This window comes from Saimiri boliviensis, chromosome 8 (genome assembly GCF_048565385.1).
Source record: "Saimiri boliviensis isolate mSaiBol1 chromosome 8, mSaiBol1.pri, whole genome shotgun sequence".
In the NCBI taxonomy this organism is placed as follows: domain Eukaryota; kingdom Metazoa; phylum Chordata; class Mammalia; order Primates; family Cebidae; genus Saimiri; species Saimiri boliviensis.
In genome coordinates, this window is record NC_133456.1 from 20,174,711 (window position 1) to 20,201,853 (window position 27,143).

General features: G+C 55.2%; 1 protein-coding gene across 6 annotated transcripts in view; it reads right to left on the minus strand.

The window, feature by feature from the left end:
• Positions 1-27,143, minus strand: part of IQSEC1 (IQ motif and Sec7 domain ArfGEF 1) — a 383,968-nt gene that overhangs the window by 173,947 nt on the left and 182,878 nt on the right. The window contains exon 1 of one of the 6 annotated variants that reach the window (XM_074404079.1): positions 2,787-3,236. The exons of 4 other annotated variants lie outside the window; for them this stretch is intronic. In XM_074404079.1, coding sequence (XP_074260180.1) covers positions 2,787-2,809 — 23 coding nt within the window. In that variant the 5' untranslated portion in view covers positions 2,810-3,236. Of the gene's footprint in view, positions 1-2,786; positions 3,237-27,143 lie in introns of those variants that run through there. One more of the 6 variants, XM_074404076.1, reaches the window with a different exon arrangement.

A 27,143-nucleotide genomic window follows, 5' to 3' on the forward strand; every position in this document is an offset into this window, starting at 1 on the left:
AAGCTCTGTTGAGTGCACACCAGGGGCCCAGAGAGTGGAAGGAACGAAAACGGAGCATGGGGAGCAGGGACGGTGGGGTGGCGAGGGCCTGCCGGAGGGGCTCCTCCGGGCTGAGGGTAGCCTGGCCATGCTATGCGCAGGGCCACTGCGGTAAGTCTGGCCAGATCTGACATGCGGCACGTTGGGGAAGGGACGCCACTGCCAAATGTGCGGCAGGAAACAGCTGTGTGACCCAGGTCAACTTCCTTCCCCACTCTGAGCCTCGGTTTTCACCTCTGTAAAATGGGATCAACAGTATCACATTTTGCAGTAGTTGGTGAGCCCCAATGAGGCAAGGAAGCATGAGAACGCTTTGCAATCAAATTGGGCAGCTCTGTAGTGGCTACAGTGCCACTGTCCGGAAAGTGAACCATCTAGAGATGCTCCATGCCCCATCTCCTTCCCACACCGAAAGGTGGGTGACAATAAAGTCTGAGCAGCAGCAGGTGCTGGGAGAGCCGGGGCCTGGGATTGGGTCTGTCCTGAGTTCTGGGTGGGGAGTCATGGTGGGGAAACACAGGCTTATCAAGTGCTGCAGATGACTTCAGGCAAGACCTGCTCTTGGTTGCAAAATCCTTCCGTACAAACAGAGCCACCCCCTCCAAATCTCTTCGGTATTTCCAGTGCCAGTAAGTTTGGCGGCAGAGCGGGGATGGCCTGGAAGCCACAATGCCCAGACTGTGGGAGCCTGGGAGCTGGAGAACAGTGGAAAGACCCACAGGAAAGGGAGGCCATGAGCGCTGAGCCCCCGTGGGCCAGATCCTTGCTCAGGCAGGCAGGCAAGACGGGCTTAGTACAGGAATCAGCAAACCCACCAGGGCCATGTGTTCAAATGCAGGTGGCTGGGCCCCCAGGCGATTGAAGCAGACTCTCCAGGGAAGAGCATTGAAATCCATATAGGAATATGGTCCCTACAAAATTGCAATCAGTTAGGCTTGGGCAATGCAGCTACAGTGAATAGCTGCAGCCCGGAAACATCAACCACACCAGAACATCAAAATCATCTGGAAAATGAAAAAGATCCTGAGCCCTCCCCGAGACCTAGAAACCAGAATGTCTGGGGGTGGGACCCACACAGCTTGTTTTTTTTCTTTTTACTGCTCCTCAAGTGATTCCAGTATAGAGCCTGGGCTACAACCCCCACCCCAGGCTAGTATACCAGGGTTCCAGTAGAACTGTGCTGAGCCTCAGTTTCCCTATCTCTAAAATGGGGGTCTTAGTGCCTGCCTGGACAAGGCCTTTGTGAGGATGACACTTTTGAGCACTGGAGGCAAGCAGGCACTGGGCCAAGTCATCTGAATACGAATTGTCACATTTCATCCTCACGACATCTCCCCTCCCCAAGGGTATAACAGCCCCCGAGAGTTTAGACTTTCCCTAGCATCAGGCTTCTGGGCCCAGGCAAAGGTGTGGCAGGGAGGGGACAGCTGTCTCAGGAGGACCCATTCCCCGCCCCTGTGGTGGAAGTTCCACGCTGGGAAAGGATTTACTCTTTGTTTCTAAAAATATTGCCAGGACCTTGCCACAGGGAGTGAGAACTTTGGTGTGTTCTGCTCACATCGACAACCCAACCTGTGAGCTTCTCCACTAGAAAAGCAAGTGAGCATCACAGCGAACCGGAGGCCACCGCCATCCCCTGCGGGCTCCCGCCTGGGGCTGCTGACGCAGCGGAGGCAGAGGTGTGTTTACTTTCCTTCGAGGGGGAGCTGTCACTCTAGCAGGGGCTCCACCGGCCCTTGCCATGGTAAGGGGCCTCCATCAAGTAGGGAGGTCTTGGGGTAGCCCCCAGAAGGCTCCCCACATATTGCTCCAGGCCTCCTTTTCCTAGCTTTGCAAGTGAGCCCAGCTCAGGGGGACTCAGCCCTGTTCTCTAACCTCCTAAGGTCTGAGGACGCTGCAGAGCCCCAGATGAATGGGCCCTGGGCAAGTAGACTAGGGCAGGTAGAGACCTGAGGCTGGGCCTCAACCTCTGCAGCCTAGGGTCCCAGAGGAGGACAAAAGTTGCTCCTCCTAGAATAGCACAGTGCAGAGCCCCAGAGAGCTGCGAGGGAAGCTGGCATTCGAACCCTACTGCCCCCTGGGAAGCCTGGCTTAACGAAGCACAGGCTTTGGTTTCCATAAATACCCGGGCCTGTGATGTCACCGCCCCGTGCAGACTTTCACAGCCTCTGCTGCTGGCGTGAGGCCCAGCACACAGACACTCTGCTGCCAGCCCACAGAACACCTGGGCGCACAGCTGGACACTGATGCCACCGTGCTAGGGACGGTGGGCTGGACCTTCACCTGTCCCTGGAGGACGTGGCATCCTGCCCACTGCCTCAGTCTGCCTGTGACCTTCTATCAGGCATGGCTGAAGGGCTGGCCATGGGCGTGCAGGGCAGAGAGGCTTTTCCCAAACACACAGGCTCCAGGCTAAACCAAAGCCAAAACAGTAGCAGCCGGTCTGGGCACCCTGAATGCGGATCCGGGAGCGGGGATACCTGCTCTCAGAGTTGGGAATTTCACAGCCTGCTGAAGACCTGCTGACTAATAGCCTTTTTCTCATCGTCATCACCAACAAACACCTCCGCTGCAGGGGCCGAACGCTGGCATCCCTCCGGGTAGTCAGCTCCCTCTGCAAGTCACCTGCACCGCCATCTGCCCCTCCCCCACACGAAGCCCCTCATTCCAGCTCCCAGCTCAGCTGGACCCCTCTGGCCTCTGGCTTCAGGGATGGCTTCAGGCAGAAACCTGCCACGTATACTCACAAATAGCGTCTTCTGCAAGCCATCCTGTGTGAATCCGTTCTTCCCTGCTCTGGCTCCCTCTCCAGCAGGAAAGCTCAACGTGTGTGCAGGAGGAGCAGGAGGCTCAGGCAAGAAGTGGAGGGGAATAAAATTAAATCGCGGGGCGAGTCACATTCCCGGGGGCGGCGGGCTCCTTCAGGGAGGCTGGAGCGGGAGGGGGCGCGGGGGCGGCGCCAGCAGCGGGCTGTGGAAGGCCCTGGCACGTAGCGCGCGCTTACACCGTGCCCAGGAGCGAGCGAGGACGTCGAGTAACCATGGTCGCCAGGCTGGGCGAGGGCATCCACCTCGCTGCTACTTGCACCCACCTTGGGATTTTTCCCCCCCCGTACGTCCGGGGTGCGGGGCGCGGGGAAGCGGGGGGGGAGGAGGGCCGAGAGAAGGCTGCCCCCCGGTTTGCTCTCGCAGCATCCGGAGGAGGGGCGGGCGCACCAGAGCCTCCCGCCCCCTCGCGCCCCCCCACCCCCCCCCCGCGCCCAAGGAGCAACGTAGTGCGGCCGTGCCGGACCAATCGCCGAGGCGCTGGTCGCCATGGCAACAGCAGCATCAGGCGCAGCCGCCCAGCGGCGCCCTCACTGCAAAGTCACACAACCTGGTGGGGCGTGGGGCGTCGGCCCCCTCCTGGCCCGCGCTGGAAACCTGGAAGTCTGTTGCTAAAATGCACGCTCCGCCGCGCGGAGCCTATGATGACGCTGCTTTCCAAGGCGGCTTCTCTCCCTTTGGCACTGAGACACGCGAGCCACGGAGCTCTCGGGGCTCTCTCTGGTCCTGGAGTGAGGCCCGCGACTCCAAGGCTGGCTCTGCCACTGAAGGGCGATGAGACCTTGGCAAGCCGCGTCTCTCTTGGGAGTCTTGATTATGCTACTCTGAAAGGGATCATAACAGCTATGCCACAGGGTTCCAGGAGGGCGCACCACGCCGGTAGCTGCACCCCGGATGGCAGAGCAGTCCTCATTTGTGCCAGTCCTGTCCCAAAGGGGGCTGCACGGGACTAGGGAGAATTTGTGGTCTACCTGTGGTGCCTGTTCGTCTCCCGAGAGCACCTTCCATGTGCCGGGCGAGTATCTGCCCTCATGATGTTTACAGTCTAAGGGGGAGACAGGAAGTGAGCAGATACATGATTGCACGCGGTGATAAGGACCAAGATGAAAAGAGAGCAGGAAGAGGGGAGGCAGGGAGCCTGAGGGAGGCGGGAAGGAGGCTTCTGCCCTCAGACAGGGTGTTCGGGTGCTCGGGGAAGGCCCTCCATGAGGCACGTGTGGCTGAGACCTGAATGACAGAAGAAGCAGGGAAGGAGCTGGCGTCAAGGCAGCTTGCTGGGGCAGAAGGCAGCCGGTGTATCTGAGTAACCACAGGAGGCCAGCGTGGTGCAGTGGTGGGACAGGGAGGTGGAGGAGAAGCGCACATCCCTCCTCGGCTCCCACACCCACCTTTACCACACAGATCTCTCTCTTCCTGATGTTCATCTGATCCTCTCTGCTTCCTCATCTGTAAACCGGGAATCCCAGACCTACCTCAGAGGCATTTAGATAATATTCTTCCGTGCACGGTAATCCTCAAGACAACCCCAATGAGGCCTAATATTATCATCCTACTTCACAGAGGAGGTCACTAAACTCAGAGGTTCAGCACCTGGCCCAAGCCACACAGCTGGCAGGCAGTGTAGCCAGGGCAGTCTGGCTCCAGAGTCTTGGCTCTTGCTTGCTTGAAAGCTGCCTCACTGGGAGGAATACATGAGAGAGGGAGTGGATGAGACTGGGAATCGGCTGGCCACGGCTGGCAGCCCGCAGGCTGCCATTCCTTCCTCTTCCATTCTCTCTGGACTCACACACACTGAATTTAGGAGCGATGCTGCATCCTTGAGTTCCCTCCTTTACGGTGGAGGAAATGAACCTTGTGGGGGGTGAGTGATTTGCCTAAAGTGGGACTAGGACCCCGCTATTCCGGCTCAGTGCCCTGGTAGGAAGCAGGGGTTGGAGCTGTGGCCTCAGGTGGCTGAGGTGAAGGCATCGATCAGAACTGCATGATGCTTCCGGATCTGCCCTCTCCCGGTGAATCCATATGCATGACCAGTCTTCCTGCAGCCCAGACCTCCCTCCCCGAGGCATGTGAGGAATTCACATTTCTGTGGGTTAACATGCTACAGAGCCCGCCCCACTCCTCTCCTCACTGGAGTTTCCGAAGATTTTAATAACAACATCAAAATGCAGCCGTCGCATCAGGAGGGCTCACTCTGTGTCAGGTCAGATTGTTTCACCGTCTCAGTGAATTCTCAGAAGCGCCCTATGAAGTGAACATCATTCCACTCTTGCTTAGATGGGCTGCACCACATATGGGGGTCTCCCATCAAGGCAGCAGCAGAGCCCAGACTCTAACCCAGAGCCCGCCTTGGGCTAGAGCAATGGCCCTCTCGGCTGCCTTGCTCAAGTGGCGATTCTTCTCACTTCCATGTTCCAGAGGAGAAAAGAGGCTCAGAGTGGCGACCTGGATGCCTTGAGTGTGGAGCACCCCACATCCCTTTCCTGGGCTTCCTCTTTGCTCCCTGCGAGGCCCAAGACATGCATCTGCCCATCTGTTGCTTCTTCGGCACTTCCTCTTAGAAATGTACACTCCTCTTCCTTCCATGTTATGCTGTTATTTCAAAGTAGGGAAAATGGCAAGGACCCTGGTATTCAGACACAAAGGCCAAGATTGTAGGCTTTTTACAAAATGTCGTTTACAGGACACTCGGGCAGTGCCTACAACCCACCTGTGCTGTTCTGACTTCTGACATTCAGTATCCGGCACAGGACCGGGCACAAAGGAGGCTCCAAAGAGCATGGAGCCGGGATTCCAACTCTGACCTCTGACTCTGGAACCCGCAGGTTCATCCTTTCAGGCAGCAAGAGGTCAGAGAGACTCAGCAAAGGGGCGTGCCCACCTGTGCAGGCTGGGCTTCACCTACCTCACAACCCCAAGCCCTCGTCATCCAATCTCAGGGCCGATTCGTCAGCCCCACCTCCCAGATGTGAAGACTGGTCGTGAGAGGGTCCTGATCACACAGAAAGTGGCACTACAGGACTTTGGATGAAATTGTCCACTTTCCTGAATTTTTCAGCTGTAACCAGATGTCTGGAGTGGGAAACGGGGGCAGCCAGCCTTGGGGTTGCTGCCCTGTGACTCGGGTTTTATCAAAGAATCACCCACCCTTACCCGCCTCTGCGGGCTGGGGACTAGTGCACAGTGGGAACCCAGATTCGGACAGTGTTTTTGTCCTCTGGGGTTTCTGTAAGTGCCCAAGTTCACCCCTGCTCCTGCCTCATCATTGTGGATTGCAGGAAACCACCTGGATCAGAAGGAGAAAGCAGCTGCTCACATCCATCTCCCCTCCCTCAACTGGAAAATTCCACCCTGCAGGCTGGCAGAACATTCCTGCAGATCGGCTCACTCCTGCAACCTGCGGCCATCTGTCCCCAAGGTGGGAGGAGCACCACAGCATTTGGGAGGAGGGAGGACGGAGAAGGTTGCAGCATGCAGTCCACCGATCTGACAGAGCTCTTCAAGGCAGGGAGCCCCGAATCCCAGGGATTCAGGGTCTTCATCCACAGCAGGGCAGAAGGGAATCCCCCCAACCCCGCTGCTCTGTTCCAACCGGGGAACTGCAAAGCCGTCAACACTCCGACTTTTCAAACCTCAGAACCACACAGCCTTCAAGTCTGGGGACTTTATTTTCTTTTGGCTGAAGCTTTACACTTTAAAGGAATGATGTCCTAACTGCACAAATGATAAGAAAATTTATTCTCCTTAAAAAAAATGACACCCCCTTTACCTTCCAGCCCCGTAAGTCTTATTCCCCTTTTCCATCTCTGCAGAGGCCACTGCTGTCATCTGTCTGGAGCGGATCTTTCCAGAACTTTTTCTATGCATTTATCTACATATATATATATATATATATATATATATATATATGCCTATAGAAAATAGGAAGTATTACATAGACCCTTAAAATGGCATCACTTAAATAATTTATTTTCTTTTTTCTTTTTTAAAAAATGAGGTCCTGTTATGCTGTCCAGGCTGGAGTGCAGTGGCTTTCACAGGAGCACCCATGGCTCAGTGATCTTCCTGCCTTAGCCTGGGACTACAGGCATGTACCACCACACGTAGCATATTATGACATCTTTTATAAAAGACTTAAAATATGCCAAAAGGCCGGGCGCGGTGGCTCAAGCCTGTAATCCCAGCACTTTGGGAGGCCGAGGCGGGTGGATCACGAGGTCGAGAGATCGAGACCATCCTGGTCAACAAGGTGAAACCCCGTCTCTACTAAAAATACAAAAAATTAGCTGGGCATGGTGGCGTGTGCCTGTAATCCCAGCTACTCAGGAGGCTGAGGCAGGAGAATTGCCTGAACCCAGGAGGCGGAGGTTGCGGTGAGCCGAGATCGCGCCATTGCACTCCAGCCTGGGTAACAAGAGTGAAACTCCGTCTCAAAAAAAAAAAAAAAAAAAAAAAATGCCAAAAGGCATAAAGGCGAATACCATGAACTTTAATATACCCCCACCCCACTATAAGAAACAGAACATGGCGAGTGTGGTGGAAGCCTTCCGTTACGTCCCCTAGCCAGCCCTGCCCTGCTCCCATCCCCATGGTGAATTCACCCCGTAGTGAATCTCCTGCATAGTGAGGTGTCCACAAACCATATAAACACTTGTGCACGTTTTTAAACTTTACATAAGTAGGATCACACTGCATATCTTTTTCTGCAACTCTTTCCCCCGTCGGCGTTATGTCTGGAAGACTGAATCACGGACTCTAAACCACAGACTCTTCCATGCTGAGTTTCCAAATCACAGGCTTTTCTAATCATAGACATGGCCTTGGGCTCTGGCGCTGGGGGGATCTTGCTGGCAGGCTTTTGCAGGGCCCTCCTAACATCTCTGCCCAGCCCCACCCCTCATGTGCAGGTGGCTGACGAAGGGAAGAAGCAGCCGGAAGCAATTATCTCTGGAAATGTGTGTGGGCTTCTGGAAGCTTGGCAAATACCTCCCTCTGCAGCAAACCAAATATCAATGAGGTGCCCTGTCTCCTGTCTTGGGGGAGAAGATCAGACTCTGGCCCCATAACGGCTGGGCAGCAGTCCCTGGTATGCCCCTGAAATGGAGCATGTCCACTGCTTTTTGATGCTATTTTGGAGTTCCGGCTGATGGAGATCGGAAAGCCACGAGGGCTGGCATTGGGCCCCCCTTGCCGCCTTGCCAGGTTTGCTGCTGAGTGTGCCAAGGACGGCCCTGGCCCATGGAGCCTGCTAGGGCCGGGGATGAGTGAGGGAGCTGTGGCCCTGCAGACACTCCCTGAAGGAGCTCACGCTGGCTGGAGGGAGGGGGCGTGGGAGACAGATACTGCTTGATGCGTTGGCTGCTGCAGGACTCTTGAGTCCTGCTCCCCTGAGGAGAGATCCAGTGAACATGAGCACAGGGCACCTAGAGCAGCCCCTCTGCTTCTGAGCCTCCACACAGGAGCCTGAGAGGCCCCTGCAGGATGCAGGGGGGTGTAACATGAGCGAGAGAAGGCATCACTAAAACGTGGTGGTCAATGGCAGGACAGGATGGAGCAGCCACAGACACTAAATGTGTGTGGGCTTCTGGGAGCTTGGCAGACAAACCCAGAGATGCTGGGTCCCCATGTGCAGAGAGAGAGCACCAGGACATCCCAAAGGCCGCCATACCTCTCCCTTCTCCCCTCAAAGCCTGCACCTCTCAGCAGGCCGTGCAGCCTGGGGTGGAAGGCCAGGAGCCTCCTCTGCCACCAGCTGTGGGACTTTGGAAGGGGACCCCACCGCAGCCCCTTATCTAGACGCTGGGATGAGCAGGGCGTCTGTGCCCACCTGCAGGTAAGAGCTGTGTGGGTGTGCGCAGGTGGAGCGGACAGACCAGGGCCATCCAGCTGTGCGCTCTGCCGGTGTTTGCTTTGCCGTTGCTGTTTCAGAGCCGCGCTGGGTGGCTGGGAGTTCACAGGAGGGACGTTCATGGGGTGCTGGATCCCGGAGGCTTGGGCGGGGCAGGGCTGGTGCCTACTTCTCCCAGCTGTCCCAGGGGTTCCTTCAAGCCTGGTGTATCTGTGTTCATATTGGCCTAATATATTTATCTCAATTTAAAATAATTTTCACTAGAGCAGAACTTTTCTATCAGCATTGTAAATTGTGCGCCCCATGTTACAGTCACTTTCCCCCACCAATAAACGTGCAAGACTGTGCTGACCCAGCCTCCACGGGCCGGCCCTGCTCTGCACCTGCCCTGTCTGGCACCCCAACATCAGTGCAGGGTTTCCCACGTTGGGACACCCAGGGCCGTGTGAGGGCCTCGGGGGAGCCGTGTTTCTCTCTAATCGTACTACTTTGAATGTGTAGGGCGGGGGTCCCACTGGCTGCCTGGTCCCACCCCTGGGGCCCTGAGCCTTCCCAAACCACAAAGCAGTCCTGACGCTCCATCTGCCCCATCCTGCATCCGTAAGTGCTGACCAATGCTTGCTTTGGGTCAGGCCCAGGTCAGGCATGAGAAACGAGGAGCCAAGGCCCCATCTCCTGCCTGGAGGAAGGGAGCAGCATGCCTTGAGTCCGTGGTGGACACCCAGCCCATTTCCTGCCCAGCCCCTCGCCTCCTTCTGGTTAACGCCTCTTTAATCTCTGGGACTCTGGGGGAGCCAGGACCAGGGCGGGACTCAAGCGGGGCTGTGAGAGGCAGGCCCAGATGTTTGCCAGTGTTGTGAAGAGACAGAACATCCCACCTGGGATCTGAGCTTACCCCTGAGAGATAGAAGTCCCTGCTTTCCTGGGGCACCCACGGGGAGGAGCCTGCATGAGAAGCCGCAGGTTTTCGTCACCAGAGCCCAAAGCCAGCCACGCCTGAAACCTGGAAGTCATGCTGCCCATATGCCCCATTTCACACGAGCCAGTCTGAAGTGGGCTCAATGTCACATAGAACCGAATGTTCTAACGCAAGTACCTTGTAATAGTTACAATACTGAGTGAACCTGATCACAATTACAGTATGGTGAAATTGACTGCTTCAATGGAAATATAGACCAATTAATACTATGTAAAATGAGGGAAGGAGGGGCAAGGTTTCTGAGAAAAAGAGATACAGCAAGGAAAAACAGAAGTGTCCTGGAGGACAGGCTGTTGAAGCAGAGTCGAAGGACGGGTGGAAGCCTGTTGGGCAGACAGTGCATGGAAAGGTGTTGCTTGCAGATGAACATGCGCAGAGGTTCAGAGGTGAAAAGCAGCAGAAAGTCATGAGACTTAACCTGCCAGGTGTTTGCGCTTCATGACGAGGGTAATGGGGTCCCAGGAGGTTTCTGAGCAGACGAGGGATGTGGTGAGGTTTGTGATGAAATAGATCCCCTCAAAGATTAACGGGGAGAGATTAGAGGCTGGAGTACCAGAAGAGAGCTTGGGACGGTGACTCTGGAGGGAGGAGGAGGAGGTCTGCACTCAGGCCTGAGAGTGGGGATACAGAGAAAAGATGTTCTGGGGAGAAGTGTGGGGGGGAGAGGAAAGATGGGGTGCGGACAAGGCATGACCAGGTTCCTGCTCGTCCACTGGGTGGGTGGTGGCACCCTTTGTACAGGGACAAAGGGTGTAGGATGGAGGGAGAGATGACCCCTGCCCTCTTCGGATGTTAGGAAGACCCCTGGGGAATAGTCCGGGAGGCTGTGAGGGTCTGACTGGAGGCTCAGCCCCGCAGGAAGAGAGGAGAGCGTGTGAGGGGTGAAGAGGGGAGGTCAGAGCCCTGAGGACATGGACATTTAGGGAACAGCAAAAGCCACTGCAGGGGTGGGAAGAACCCCAGCCGGCATCCTCATGCACAGCTGCCAGCCTACCCTCCCACGGCCACTTCCCTGGGCAAGTGTGCTCCCTCCCTGCCTCAGCCTCAGCCTCGGCCTGGGAACTGGGCTGTGCTCCCCTGCCCCCGCCCTGCCACTGTTCCAGGGGATCTGCCATCTGTCCTGACCTGCCACAGAGACTCAGGCCCTGCCCTCCTCCCCGGGGATCTGAGCTAATACAAGAACAACATTCTTAGCAAAACAGAATCCAAAATAAGGGCTAAGCTTTATGCTCAGAGATGTTCTTCACAGCAATATTTATAACAACAATAAACATGCTAAAACCTCAAACAAATGTTAGGGTAAATGTCCAATATTGGGAGCTGCCTAAAAATGCAACGTTTCTGCATAGAGTGGGACATTATGCAGCCTTTAAAAGAGATGCTTACAATGTTTGGCAATAACCTTGATGACTGCATTAAAAGCAGCTTATAGCGGTGCATAATCAGTACACACGTAACAGTGTGTCCATGCCACACAACTAGAAAGACATCTGGAAGGACACACAGACATGCCACCAATAAGAGTTGGCATCTGAGTGGCAGAATTACCAGTCAACTTTATTTAGATTTACTTTTGTTTTAGAGACAGGGTCTTGCTCCGTTGCCCAGGCTGGAGTACGGTGGCACAATCATAGCTCACAGAAGCCTCACGCTCCTAGACTCAAGCAATCATCCCAAAGTTCTGGGACTTCAGGATCATGCTACTACATCTGGCTAATTTTTCATTTTTTAAAAAAGAGATAGGGTCTCCCTTTGGTGTCTGGGCTGGTCTCAAGCTCCTGGCATCAGGGAGTCCTCCCACCTCAGCCTCCCAAAGTGTTGGCATTACGGGCTCATGCCACCAAGCCTGGCCTCAGTTTTCTTTATTTTTGAAAGTTTCTACAACAGGCTTAACGATAAATAAAAAAGTAAAATATATTACTGCAAAAATTTTTCAGTCCTCTAATGCACTAATTCTAAAAGGAAGAGGAGGCTGGGATTCTGCAGGGGCCAGTGCACAGGTTGGGAGCCGGATGTGGGTTTGAATCTGGCTCCACTACCCCCTGGCTCAGTGACCTTGGGCGGGTCCTCGCTCCTCTGAGCCTGCTTTTCCTCTCTAAGAATCTATTCTAGTCCTCCCGTTCACAGAGAGTTGACGTGAATACCAAATGAGTGAATGCACTCAGTGTGCTAAAAAAGTGGGTGGCCCATGACAGGTGCTCCATAAAGGAGACCAAAGACCGCAGGGGTCGGTAGAGAGGCGAACGAGAGCAGGGCCGCCGGGCAGGGCGGGGGCTGCGGGCTCTGCACTGCCCACCTCCATGGGTGCAGTCCCTTATCCTGGAGTGGAAGCAGTGCCCCGCGTAGTGCAGGGCAGCAGCTGTGGTTCAGCACGTGGTCTCTGGAGTGCTGCATCCTAGCTCTGTCACCTACTAGCTGTGTGACCTTGGGCAGCTCTCCAAAACTGAGGATAACAAGGGATCGACGCATCGGTCGGCTGTGACAGTTGATGATCTAATGTGTGCAGGTGCTAATCACACCAAGTGGCTGCCGAGTGCTTATCGTCACCCTGCACACTGCTGGGCACACACAGTCTCACCACCTCTGACTCTCCTTTTATCCCTGGTGAAGGCCAGTTAAGCTTCCTCCGCAGTTCCCTTGGGTCAGGGCTGGGAGTAAGGTGTAGGCCTGGACCCCTACAGTGGCTGGGGTGCTGAGGTCAGAGTGAGACCAGCCTCTCAGCTGGCTTAGCACCCAGCAGGCCTTCTCTATGGGCTTTCACGCTGAGCACTGCATGGCCATGGGGCCCAGGTGCCCACCTGTCCAGCCTGCAGGTCAGAGAGAGGAACCCTCCACCCTGCCAGTCACTGGGCTCTCAGCATCTCCTTGCAAGGCTGCCTGCCATGCTGGGCCCCTCCCTGCCTCCCCTCTTGCTGTTCTAAACCACCCCCAGCCCCGCACTCAGAAGGATCTGCTTAACCTGAAACCTGACCATGTTGCAGCTCTGGTTCCAACCTCGTGCTGGTCACTCTTGGCCCTCAGGGACCCATGCAGACGCCTCCCCCTGCCCCTGCTGACCTTCACCTTTCTCTCCGGCCATGCCCCCACTCATGCCACTCCTGCCAAGGGACCCCTGTCAGCCCCTCACTCCCAAGCTGCCACCCTCACTGGGAATGCTCTTCCACACTCACACCTGGCTCCTTCACATGGTTCCAGGCACGGCAGAGTGTCTATTCCTGCCCCGCCAGCTCCCTCACAGCCGTTGGCGTGGGAAGGGACTCTGTATTATTACACAGTGGTTTATTATCATGTGGCCATCTCCTCAACTGGGATGTGAGCCTGATGGGGGCAAGGACCACGTCCGTCAGTCACTTGTCTATCCCCTGTGCCCGATAACCTGCAGGTGCTCAGTTAATGCCCGTGGACTGAACGAATCGGTAGCGGAGTGACACCAGTGTTCAAGGAGAGGACCCGCATGCCTACCCTGTCTCCCGTTAACGCAGAGGGGGGCCGAGAGAAGGTGGCAGTTCCCACGTTCTCCCAGGGTCTGAGTCCCTGCCTCAGAAACTCACTGGTCCGTCTCTCACTGAAAGGCAGTGTGGCAGCAGATAACAAGTGTGGAGTCAAGAAGAGAAGAGTTCAAATTCTGGCTCTGCCACTCACTTGCTGTGTGACCCTGGGCAAACGACTCAGCCTCTCTGGGCCTCCTCCTGTTCCTACTCTGTACAATGGGGTAGCACACCCAGCTTGCTAGGTAAGTGTACTTGGGAGCGTACTGTGATTGGGTGTGCACTTCCCACTGCACACGTGCCCATCCCAGACTGGCTGAAAGCAGAGGACCCGGGGCCCGAGCTGCAGTCAGAAGCCTGGCGTGTGGGTGCAGGGTCTCTAGGCAGCCTTCTTAGCTGCTTCACCTGGAGAACAGGCATGAAACGGTGCCTCCTTCAAGGGCTGTGGTGAAGAAATGAGTGGACACATGTCCTGTGCTCAGCTGGAACAGCACCTGGCACACACCCCGCCGGAGAGTCAGTGCCCGGAGAACGGGACCTCGCTCCGCTTTTTCCTTGTTCCCCGGGGACCTTGTGTGGAGACTGGCATAGTGCCGGAGCTCAGCGACTGTTGAGTGAGTATCTCTCTGTGCCCACTCGGTGCCAGGGTCCTGCCCTGGAGGAGTACACAGTTTTCCAATGAGAGAGCCTTCCCCCAGCCCCTAGCCTTCCCCAGGGAGGTGGGGGTTTTGCAGGGTGGGCTGAGGCGAGGGCAGAAGTTCATATATAGCAGGGGCTCCAAGCGCATGGCTGAGTTCATGACTCCTGCAGGGTCTCTGTTCCTCTTCTGGTGGTTTCTGGGGTAGGGCAGGGGGTAGACCATTGAAGAGAACGCAGCTGGTCCCAGCTGTAGTGGGAATTATGGGTTTTTCCACCTCAGGAGGGGTTTTCAGAGGGCAGCCACACCTGACCACCTGGGGCCTGGCTAAATAAGGCGTGGGGCACATGGCAGGTCACCCAGCACAGGGTACGAGCTCCACAACAGCTGTTGTGGAGCCTGGGGCCCCCAAAACTTCCACACCCCATATCCCCCTGACATACTCATCTCAAAGCCTGTGTCCAGATGCTCTTTCTGGTCTGGCAGCATCCCAGGGGGCAGCCTGTTCATTCATTCATCCAAAATTTACTGAGCACCTACTGTATGCCAGGCACTGTTTTAGGCACCAGGGCTTAGCAGTGAATAAGACAGATACAAAAATCTGCCTCGTGGAGCTGACCGTCCAGTGGGGGAGATGGACGTCAGACGATGACGGTGCTGTGATGGCCCTGGGCATTCTGATGGTAGAAACAGTGTCAGCAGCGTCTGCCAGTCCCATTTTCCTGCCTGCCATTCCAGGTGCCTAAGCCTAGAACTCTGGGGTGTGCAGAACTCAGGACAGGTGAGATGGGCCCAGCTTCAGGCTCTGAACTGACTCAGCTCACCAGAAGTCACTGGTACAAAGAGGTTTCCCAGGATCATTGGCTGCAGTAACCAAGATCTATGCCCAGAACTGGGGAGGTGATAGTCTTCCCAGTTCTGCTCAGACCCCATCTGGGTCCCAAGCTGAGCTCTGCTTTCTGTCCTGAGAAAGTGATGGGGCAACCTGGGATATGATCAGAGGGGGTCAGTGGGATGCAAAAGGGCCTGAAGATGTCACCAATAAGAAACAGCCTTGGGGGCCGTCCGATTCTAGCCCCCAAGTCATTATGTAGGGCTGTCCGGGGGTAGAAAAACAGGTTGTTGGGCCCAGAGGCCATCGATAGCACCCTTGGAGGCGGAGCAGCTGGGGAGAGTGCTAGCATTTACTGAACCCCCGCTTATTACTACATCTCCTCGGATGCCCCAGCCAGCCATAGGAAGAAAGCTATTATTGAATCCATTTAACAGATGAGGAAACCGATGCTCAGAGACACAGAGACCTACTTTGTGTCACTTGGCCAGCACAGAACTGAGCTGACCAGAGCAGCCCCGGCAGCAGCAAGGGTGATGTCAGAAGGACACTGACTTCAGCTCCGGTCTGGGCAAACCCCCTCCTCAGAGCTGCCTGGTGAGAGAGTGAGATCCTTGCCATGGGAAGCGTGCAAGCAGAGGGGCTGCCTGGAGGGTGGGGCTTCATGGCAGCGAGGAATCCAGCAAGGTGTAGGGTCGCCTTCAATGCTCATTCAATCCTGTGATTCTGACATAAGGATGGTGCGTTGAAAACTAGGCCTCCGTGACAGTGACCGTGCCGGCAGAGCCTGCGGCAGACAGGGTGTCCAGCTGCAGCCAGGTGGGCCTCGCTGGAGTGAGCGCCCGTGGTCGACAACAGCCCTGCCTTCATAACCCCTTCCAGTTTTACGGCCTAGTGGTTGTGACGGAACAGCCGTTACCAAAGTGAACCCCCTTGAAGCCTTCAGGCCATGTGCTATTTCCCCATTTCACAGGAGGCCCAAGGCCATGTCCTGGACTTCTGTCTGAGATTGGTCACTGGCCTGAGGGGCATGTGGGTATTGCCAATCTCTCTAAGCTGCCCAGGCCCTTCCTGCAGGGAACACAGGCAGAGTGTCTTCTCGAATCCTCACCTGCAGTTGGCTGTCGCCTGCTCTCCTTACCCACGGAGGGAATTTGGAAGGTGGCTCCTCTACCCCCCAGTCTGGCTGGTGACTTGGGCCACTGCAGTGCTGGCGCCAGATGGCCGAGGTCACTGGTCACTCAGCCCAGAAAGACGTGGCCCCATCCAGTCTGATGAGGACTGTTTTGGGGCAGACTGGGGTGGGCAGGCTGGGGACACAGCAGGCAAGGACGCTGCCCTCAGACCTCAGCTCAGATCCTGATCACCACATGCCTGCTGTGTGACCCTGGGCAAGGGGCTGCCGTCTCTGAGTCTTAGTTCCTATAAGGAAAATAGGAAAGGCAGAACCCTTACCCAGAATGGACAAACCTGAGGAGGGTGACAGGAGATGATGCCAGTTTGTGCTCACTGTGGTGGGGGTGACACAGCACATGCTCAGTGAGGTTTGATTCTCACCATCATCACGACAGCGCTGTCGGCCTTGGGAAGCCTACCTCAGTCTCTGTGCTGGTTCAGCCCTGGGAGAGGGGTCTGGAAGAAACTGCCACAGAGTTACCTGCAGGGTTGGAACCAGGGGGCATCTTTTTCCTGGGAGGGTCAGGGCCTTTATTCACCCTGGATGGAGTCACTGCCTATTTCGGTAACGCGTTGTATCGTGATAAATGCAAATCAGACTCATCCCGCTGGCTTCCCACTGCACTCAGAACCGAAAACCTGTTTCTGTCTCACAGCTCTGCCACCCCCACGCACTGCCACCCCCACGCACTCTGTTCCACGAAAGCCTCATTCCTGCCTCAGGGCCTTTGCACCTGCTGTTCCCTCCCCCAGCTCTCTGCACAGCTCTCTCTTCAGGTCTCAGCTTAGCAATCACCTGCTAGGGAAGCCTTTCTGAACACCCTCGAAGAAGTGGCCCCAGGCTCTGTCTCCCCACCCAGTTTACTTCCTCTGGAGCATTTAAAGTCATCTCGTTTAATTTTTCTTTCTCAACATCTGTCTTCTCTCAAGAGAATGTCCTGTCCACAAGGCAGGGTCACCACCTGTCTTGGTTATTGTGGCATCGCCTAGTGTACCGAATGGGGCCTGGCAAGCAGTAGGCACTAATAAATCCATTCAAATGAATGAATGACCTCAAGCCACACTCCCTCGTTCACCCACGGCTGGCTCGGTGGGAACGTGGGTACCACCCTGTAGCTTCTAACTATTTCACATGCCTCACCCTTTGAAGGTTTGGTGGAAATCCCACCCAAGACAACATTCTTCCTACAGCCTAAATCTGCACTGGGTAATTACTTTCGAATCCATACTAATAATAGGTTTTGTGATTATAGTTTATTTGTCACGACTTTAGTTAATGGGCTGGATGGAATATTTGCATCTGGAACGTTCCCCTGATATTTTAAAGAGTTCCCAAATTCATCCACCAAAAGGAAGACAAATAGCAAGCCTAACTCAGAACTGCGTTGTTGCCTCTTGGTGCAGGAAGAGCCCAAGAGTGTGCGCAGGAGGCCTGCAGGCAAGCCTCTTCACTTCTCTCAGCCTCAGTCTCTTCACCTGTAAAATGGGTTGGTAAACCCGGCCTCCCAGGGAAGGAGACCGCGAATCGATCCCAAACCTTGACAGCCGTGATGACTTTGCAATATGCTAAGACCCTCTGCACCGCTATCCCAGTCATGTTTTTCTTTTAACTATTTTTAATTCAATGCATTTGAAGGGGAGATTTTCTTTCACTACCCCAAATGGAAAACCAGACTCACTTGCTGTCTTCGTCTGTTTCTTGCTGCTATAACAGAACATCTGAGACTAGGTAGTTATAAATGTAGAATAAAATTCACAGAGATTTATTGCTCAGTTCTGGAGGCTGGGAAGTCTGAGGTTTAGGGGCCCCCACCTCACAAGGGCCGCCTTGCTGCGGCCTCCCGTGGCAGAAGGTGGAAGAGCCAGAGAGCACATGCACTGGGGAGGGATGGGGGCCAAATGTATCCCGTTCACCGGGACCCGCCCCCAGGATAACTACTCCGCTTCTGAGATAACGTGAAGCCCTCCTGGAATAAGCCCCTCTTCAAGGCCCCGACCTTCAGCACTGCTGCTACTTGAGAGGCTGAGGCGGGAGGATCCCTTGAGCCCAGGAGGTCAAGGCTTCAGTGAGCTGTGTTTGTGCCACTGCACTCCAGCCTGGGTGAGAGAGTGAGACCCTGTCTCAAAAAAGAATTGTTTTTAAAGAAATGAAGTACTGACATCTACGACAACATGGATAAACCCTGAAAACATGATGCTAAGTAAAAGAAACCAGGCAAAAAAGGAGACATCTTCTGTGATTCCAATGGTATGCAGTGTCCAGAGCGGGCAAATCCATGGAGATAGAAAGCAGGTGAGTGGCCACGTGGGCCGGGGAGGACGGCTAGGGAGCGTGAGGATGGCTGCAAACGGGTATGGAGTTTCTGCTTGGAGTGATGAAAACGTTGTACAACGTATGTGGGGATGGCTGTGCAACTCAGTGAATTCACTAGAAAGCATGGGATTGTACACTTTTAAAAACACTGTGTGTGTGTGTGTGTGTGTGTGTGTGTGTGTGTATGGTTTTTTTTTTTAGATGGAGTCTCGCTCTGTCACCGAGGTTGGAATGCAGTGGCATGATCTCAGCTCACTGCAACCTCCGCCTCCCACGTTCAAGTAATTCTCCTGCCTCAGCCTCCCAAGAAGTTGGGACTACAGGTGCCTGCCACCACACCCAGCCAATTTGGTATTTTTAGTAGAGACAGGGTTTCACCATGTTAGCCAGGATGGTCTCGCTCTCCTGACCTCGTGATCTGCCCACCTCGGCCTCCCCCAAAAAACACTGTGTATTTTTAATTTCTATATTCTATATTTTGGTTTGTCTCCCTACCATTAACACGTTAGCTTTATGAAGGTAAGGATTTTGTCTGTTTGATTCACTATACTCTAGTGCCTGGAATACCGTTGGTATTCAATAAAATGTGGAATGAGCGACTGAATGACCAAGTGAATGTATGAATGAATGATTGCAATCTGAGCTCAAGGTGCTGCTCCCCGGTGAGTCCCCGCACTCAGGCACACCCCATCCCGTGTTGTACCTCTCTGCATCTATGCTGGCTGCAAATCCCCTGCAGGACATGGTCATGGAGTCTATAGGGTGAATGGCGACAGGCCTGGTGCAGGGTCAGGTCCTGGCAGAGGTGGGCCCCACGCTGAGCTGAGAGGCTCCACAGCCCACCACAGCCCCCCACCTCCTGAGAACTCCTTCTCCCTCCCCACAGCCTGGTGTTGCCTTAAAGGGACTTTGCTGGGCTCCTGCCTTGTGCCAGGTGCTCTTCTGGGCCTGAGGAGACGCACTAAGGGGACCTGGCACCCTGTGACTGCTATGAGCTCAGTAGAGATTTTAGACTTGGATCCTCAAGCCCAGGAGGACCTCAGCCAAGGATACTCAGGCACAGATGGGCTGAGAGTGGAACCCGGCTATCCAAAGTTCCCTTGACCAAGAGCCCTGTGCTGAACTTGAAGCCCAGCCGCAGGAGCAGCGCTGGAAGACTGCACGGAGCCACCTGACGAGACAGGAAGAAGATTAATCTGGACTCGGCTGACCTAGCCTCTTCCTCACCGCCCACACTCCTCCACCAGGAGACCCGTTCTGTGCTCAGCTCCTACGGCCTGCCCCCCGAGTGGCTGTTAAAGACTTCTCATCACTCAGGTCTTGGCTCAGTGGACACCCTCTCAGGGAGGGCTCCCGCCCGCCTCTGTCCTGCACTCCCTACGCCGCCACGCACTCGGATGCATGCCGCCACCCCTCACCACTCTCCCAGGGCAGCAGCATTGGTCTCTCCGCCCATCTGTTGCTTGCTGTCCTCCTTCCTCATTGGCATGCAGACTCCAGGAGGCCAGGGGAGTCTGTTTTATTCATGGAAGCAGGCTCAAGCCGCAGACTGTGCCTGGCACATGGCAGGTACTCAAAAAATATTTGCCGAATGAATGAGGGAATTTGTTTATAGGAGGGATGTTGGAATGAGACCCAGGACAAAGTTGCCAGGCCTCTGACTTGGGCTTGGTCCTACTGAAGCCCACCCACCTTTTCTCCCGTCTCTTCCCCTGGCCTCCTGGTCTCCCTGCCCTCCCTGAGCACGGCCCTCCTTTGTGACTACTGTAGGACCCGGAGGCCCAGGTGGGACGGGCCCGCAATGCTCCCGGGAAGCCTGGCTTGGCTGTGCTGCCGCCTTGTCCACACCAACCTCTCTGTTCACCCTGCCTGTTCCTATGACCAGGCCCTTGTCAACCCTCCCTCCACATTCAGGGAAACTGAAAGGTACCTGAAGCTCCAACATGAAAACAAAGAAACGGGCAGGCAGGGGACACATGTGGCACATTTGGGGAGTCTGCAGGGGTTTTTCTGGGACAGCTGCACACTCTGTGGGAGCTTCCTGTCTGGGAGGGCAGCTTGGGTGCGGTCGGGGTCAGCAGGGCCTGGAGGCGCTGAAGCAGGGCAGTCATGAGGGAGGTGGTCAGTGTCCCCAGGCCACCCAGGCGGTCCTGAGGGCCAGTGCAGGGCTGAGGCCAGGAGGAACACAAACACGGCTCTTTCTGGAGTCGAGCTGCCCTACACTGCGCAGGGTCAGAACTGACTGTGTCAAAATGGGCTAGTAAGATGCCTGTGCCTAGGGCTAAGTAAGCCAGCAGGGACCTACCGGGCAGGAGAAGAAGACCTTGTGAGCCTCTGCCAGCTCTGAGGACACTATATCCCAGGGGCGTTTCCGTAAAGTGCTCAGGAAGCTCTGGGGTTAGTACAGCCCAAAGGCGCTGGGTGTAATGCTCAGATGTTCCAGCAGAGGGCAGCGCTTGGCTGGTGCAAAGCCCTGCAAAGAGGTACCTGCAAAACCTGCCCCGGGTGTCCACAGACGTCCCAGAACCCCGTTGACCTGGCTCCTTCCCAGGCCTGCCCAGGCCTCATTCTCTGGCCACACGTCCTCTCCCCAACTGGGTTAGGCTAAAACAATCCCAGGCATTGGGACGCTGCCAAGAAGACAGAACACAGAGACAGGACCCTGAGGACAGGGGGCACGTGTGCCTGGGTGCCGGGGGCCTCTGTGAGACGGCGACATTTAAGCCAAGAGATAAATAATGGGAGGAACCCCTTTTTAGCTCCTAACCTGAATTATTCCTGTTCCCTCATGTACCAGAACAATCTCAGTGGTGTCTCCTCAATCGACCGCTCTGATGGTGGCCCCTTTGCGTAAAACACACTCCACCAACACTGAGGCCCTGCGCACTCTGGCTGCACCCACCTTGCAGGGCTGGGCCAGCCCCTCCTCGCTCTGCTCCAGGCACACCGGCCGACTTTCCATCCGCAAGGGTGAACTTCTTCAAGCCTAAGGCCTTTGCCCTCGCTGTTCCCTCTGCTGGGAGCACCCTTCCCCCTCCCGCAGCTGGCTCCTCCCATTATTTAGCTCTTGGCTTCAATGTCGCCATCTGAGAGGCGCCCCCCCCCCCCCCCCGGCACCCAGGCACGCGCAGCTCCCGGTCCTCAGGGTCCTGTCTCTGTGTCGTGTCTTCTTGGCGGTGTCTCAGTACCTGGGATTATTTTGGCCTAACCCAGGTAACAAGTGACTAAATCACATCTCAGCGGCCCCACGCAGGTCCTGCCCCTGCCCAGGGCACACTCTGTGGTTTCACCAACTCCAGCTGGGGAGGCGAGAGGACACGGAGAGGCATTAGGAGCAAATAAACAGACTCACGTATAAAGGAGACACAGTCCCTCAGCCAGAGGCTCAGCCCCATACCTCACGAGACTAGCCAGGCTCAGGGACGGAAGGAGATCTGGGGCCTCCATCCCAGCCCTGCCTGCTGCAGGATGCGTGCCCTTCCAGCATCCCAGGTGGTGCCATCTGGGCCCTGGCACTTTCAGTGATGCGGAGCTCACGCCCTCACCGGGCCCCAGGCGAGACCATTAGGAAGCTTCCTCCGCAGGAGCTGGGCTCCACCTCCTGCTGCGCAGACGAGGGGCTTCCTCCAGGTAACTGGTCCCTGTAGCTCAGGGCAGAGGTTAGAAGGCAGGGCTGCTTCCTCCCAGGCTGTGGGAGTTCTGGGATGGAAAGGCCTTTACGGTAGGGAGATCGTGGAAGAGGCAGGGAGCGTACCAGGCCTTGAAGGATGAGCAAGTTAACACGGGAAGATGAGTGATCAGGCATTGTGGATGGAAGGTGAGGGCAAGAGCTTGCAGGGGCTGACCTTGAAAAGAAGGATTTCACTTCCACCCCTCTCCCAGAGCCACCTCGATGTCCCATCCCTGCTCCAGACTCCCTCCCCCAACCATATACAAAGCACACACCAAAGAGCCTAGCGAGATGCAGAGTGATGGGGCTGCGGGCGGGGCGGGCGGTGTCTGAGCCCCTTAGCTTTGTTCCCTTCTGAGTATGTGCTTTCTGAGAGGAAGATCTGTGTCCACTCAGCTCCTCTCTCCTCCTGACACCCCACCTGGTGCCAGACCCCGAACGAAGTGCTGTTCATAGATCAGCCTGTGAGGCTGCTTCCACCATTCTCTCCATAATACAGATGTGGAGACTGAGGTCAGATAAATCAGGGATATGGCCTGTCCCTGGCCATACTGATGGACAGAGGGCTGCAGGGCTTGAACTCAGGACGATAGGCTCCAGCAGCCACAAGCTCTGGGGCCTTCTCCCACTGAGCACTCTGTGCCCAGCCGAGAGCACCTGACCCTTCTGGGCCTCCGCTGGGAATTCAGGGAAGAATAATAGTTGAGTTCAATTGTTACCTCCCCAGGCAAAGGATGCATTTCGATGGACCTGGGACACAGACTGCACCGGCTGCCGCCCACAGGCTGAGAGGAGCCCGGCAAGTGCTCCTGGGCTTGTGGCTGTGGCTGTGGTTTTGTACGGTGGCAATCAAGACCATTCATTGGGGCCACACCTGGGCAAACGCCCTCCTCCTCTCCACCTTGCTCCTGGTTTATTGCAGTTTAATAACAATGCTCCAGAAGTCAACCAGCACGAGAAGCTGCCTCCAGCTCTGCCTGTGGGAGGATGCCAGGCTGTGATGTGTAGTCTGGTCCATGGTGAACACTGCCTTTCCCACAGGTGAGCCTGGCATGGTCCCTGTCATTCCTGAAGGCCCCGGGGAGTTGGAAAGATGTGGTCAGTCCCCTGCCCCCACCTCCCAGGCCATGTCTAAGGAACCTGTGAAAAACGCACATTCTCAGATCCACCCAGACCTCCCAATCGGAAACCCTGGGGTCCAGCCATCTGGGATTTAACCAGCCCTGGTGATGCTGGTGTGGGCTCCCTTAGGGTAGCGCTGGCTTGGTGGAAACAGCAGCACGGGGGAGCTGATGGACAGAGCTAAGGACATTTTAGACATGTGTTTCCTACTTAATGCACACCCAGCGCCTCCTCAGAGGCCCAGCCGCTTCCTGCTCAGTGATAATCATTGCCACTCCCCACTCCTTCCCCAGCCATCTGGGGCCTTTTCCACCACTCCATGGCACTGGGTAGCTCAGTGGGGACGCTGAGGACGCAATCACCAGCCTTTTAGGAACTAGCGATTGTGAAAGAGGTGGGGACGTCCTTCCTCGGAGGATGCTGAGCATGCCTGTCGGGACAGGCAATTTGGAGAGGGCTCCAGATGCGGCAGGACAATGGAGGCTGATTGGCAGGGAGCGGGCAGGGCAGCTTTCATTCCACAGCCCCACGCAGAAGCGCTGAGCCAGCTGCAGAGGAGAAAGGCCTGGGAAGGATGAGGCTGAGGGAGGGGCGGCAAGATTCACGGGAGACCTCACGCATTCACTGATGTATTCACACATGCCTGCATTCCTGGATTTGGAAGGCATCTTGGTGGGGTGGGAAGAACCCTCTGAGTCTTCCAAGCTCCGTGGCTTCAATCCTGGCTCCTGCACATCCTTAGCTCCCCCTGCCTCAGTATCCGCATCTGTGATCTGGGCTGCTAGGAGGCAGAGAAAGGACTCCATGGGCAAAAATACCCAGTGCCCTCCCTGGCTCTTCGTAGGTCCCCAGTGTGGACTCAGCTTTCCTATCCCCTCTTTTTCTTCTCATTCATTCAGACATGTATGGAGCACCTCATGTGTACCCAGACCTGCCCTGGGCAGTGGGAGGCAGAGGTAGACCTCCATGCCAGGCCTGGACTCTCGGGGAGCTCACAGTCTTGAAGGTGGGGCGAGTGGAGACAGGCTTCTAAGTGAGCTCGGGGCACGGTCAGTGTCGTGAGAACCATCCATTCCTTTATTCCTTCCTTTGCTTATTCACGCAACAAAAGTTACTCTGTCACCATATACTGGGCCACGTAGGGCACGCACCCTTCCCAGGAGGGATTTGAAGTCAGGCAAGAATCAAGTGTTTGAAGAGCATAGAGGGCAAGAAGCTGACTTCCCATTGGGAAGACCCCACAGAGGAGGTGTCACGTGAGGTGAGTTCTGAAGGATGTATATGAGTTCGCTGGGGCCTGGGGTGTATGTGGAGGAAACACACCCCATTGAGGAAGGAACACAAGCAAAGGCATGGCAACCTCCCAGTGCTTCCAAAGACCGTGCTGGCAAACGGCAGCGCTGTCCCAGCCACTTGGCTCCATACCCAGAATAGCACTGTCATGTTTGAAGGAGGCACAGAAGCTGCCCAGGCTGCCCTCCCACCAGTGCAGGGCCTTCCAAAGACAACCAGCATTTAATGAGCACCTGCTGTGTGCCTAAGGCCCTCTCCTAGGCCTTTCTTTACAAGGCTTTCCTTCACCTCTGCAAACCTTCCAGAGGGAAGCCGTCACCCCTGGTTCACAGAGGCAGACGGCAAGGCTCAGAGAGGGAAGGCACCTTGCCTCCCACGTGATTGGAAGAAGAGCTGGGATTCGAATCCAATCTGACGCCAGAACAATGCCTTTCCCCTCCCTGCTTCCAGACATAGCTCTAGTCCCCTCCAATCACTGAGTCTCCAGCTTGGCAGCTATACTCTGCCTGGCTGTCCACCATAAGTCCTCTAGGCCCTGCGCCCAAGGCTTCCAGACCCTGGCCGTGCTCCTGTGCTGGCATCAACTTTCTGGATTTCACCTGATCTCCCATCTCGAGCCTCAGTCTTTCCATCTGCGAACCGGGACCAGGACCCCCAGCTCCGTGGCTGCCAGCCCCTGCCTCCCAACTCCCACACTCGTGCTGTGAACGCCTGATAAACCATCTCTGGGCCTTTAAGGGCCTTTTATTTCTCCAGCCACGCTTTTCTCTACATTTTAATAAGCTGCTTGCAAAATTGGTGATTGATGAGTAAGAATGAGGAGGATGCAGGGCTGAACATTTTTTTTTCCTGGAATCGCTTCTGGCTGCGCATTCAACTTTAAATTGATTAATAACGTGCAGACCCAACATTAATTATCAGCCATTTGTCACTGGGGAAGGCTGGAGCCTGCGCCTGTGTGCAGCCCCTTTCTTCATCGCCAGCTCAGTGGCATAGGAGATGCCTATCTGCCCCACAGGGCTGCATGGAAGGCCCTGGACACCTAAAGCCCTGGCAGCCTCAGCCCGCTGTGCCCTGGCCATCTGGGGGCTTCTAAAGGCCAAGCCCAAGCATCTCAGAGCCAACCCCAGATGTCTGGGGCAGTGGTGCCCTCAATGTCCATCCTGCCCTGTGCTGGCTCATGTCCTTCCCTGACCCTAGGTCAGGTCTTCAGGTCCCCAGAAGACCCCAGCATTTCTTCATTCATTCAACATTTATTGAGCAACTATGATGCGAAGCCTTCTTTCTGGAGGCTGAGGGCGCAGCAGAGATCAAAACAAGGTCCCTGGCCTTTTGGGAGGCAGGCTGGCAATCAATGGAACCAATGAGGAAGTACATAAATTATAATCTAGCAAGAATCAGGAATTTTTGGAGCACAGAAGGCAAAAGCTAACTTAGCATTGGGAAGGTACCACAGAGGACGTGCCATCTTAAGTGGGTTTTGAAGGATGTATAGGAGTTCTCTGGGGGTTGGTGGGGATAAGTAAAGAAAGCACAACTCCAGAAAGGGAACAGTCTATGAAGAAAAGCAAAGCCAGTAAAAATCAGGAGGGTCAGGAGGAAGGTGAGGGTTTCCACTTAAATGGGAGGGTGGAGAGGGCCTCACTGAGAAGGGGGTGAGGGAGGGAGCCAACGAGATATCTGGAGAAGAGCGTTTGAGGCAGAGGACACAGCAATGCAAAGGCTCTGAGCTAGGGGGAAATGGATGGCTAAAAATAACACTATGCAATGTGAAAGAAGCCAGTCACACAAGACCAGTGTACATGGTTCCATCTGTATGGAAAGTCCAGAATGGGCAATTCAGTAGAAAAAAGAAAGTAAATTCAAGGTTACCAGGGACTTGGGGGAAGAGGAAATGCGAAATGACTGCTAATGGGTATAGGGTTTCTTTCTGGATAATGAAAACGTTCTAAAACCGATTGTGAAATGGATTCACAACTCTTCGAATATACTAAAATCATGGAATGATACACTTTAAATGAATGAACTTTACAGTATGTAAATTTCAATAAAGCTGTTACAAAATAACTTTGTCATATGTCAGTGGCAGAAAGGAAAAGATATTGGGATAAGAGGACATTAGGGGGGCAGGGGAACAGGCAGGGTGTCCCCAAAGAGGTGATATTTGAGCAGAGACCTGGGCTGAGCTACGGGTCCAGGAATAGGGTAGTGGCTAGACTAGTCTGTCCGGAACCTACCACCTGTGGCACCACCGAGTGTAGCCTTGGGGGCCATGGCCCCTGGGGAGGGATAGGGAGGGGCACTCGAGACCTACAGGGAAGTGAGGCCAGAGTGAGAGGCACAAGGGATATATCAGGGTCCACTAGGGGCACCAGAATATAGCTGGTGGGGCATGGGCAGATGAGGTTTCGGGTGTACAGGATTGCATTTTATGAGAATTTGACATATTTAAATCAGCAAGAGTTGCACCATCTCAGAGCGGGTAGGAAAATGGTTTTTAGGCTCAGGCTGCTTTGGAAAGAGTGAAGGCAGCGCTGCACAGGGCTTACAGGCAATGGTGGGCCCTCCCCTGAGCTGGGAGTGCCCGAGTGCCTCTGTGGCCCTCAGAAGCACCCACCTCACTCATGCCAACAGAGCGAGATGGCCACGGAAGCACAAGCCAACGTGTGTGAGAATCGACCAGGCAGAAGTAAAAGGACCCTACCCATTACCAGGGCTGGGGCTTCATCTCTGGGAGGCCTCCTTGGCTCCGGGTTTTAGGAAAACAGTCATCACCATTTCCTAAAAGGTGCCCCCCAACCCAGGACAACTTCAGATGCCAGGAGAATCCCTTCTACCTCAAAGCGGTCCCTATTCAAGCCCCCACCCCCAGCCCCTCTCTCGGGGGAAGCCCAGACATCAGTGAAGGGGGCGGTTGTACCCC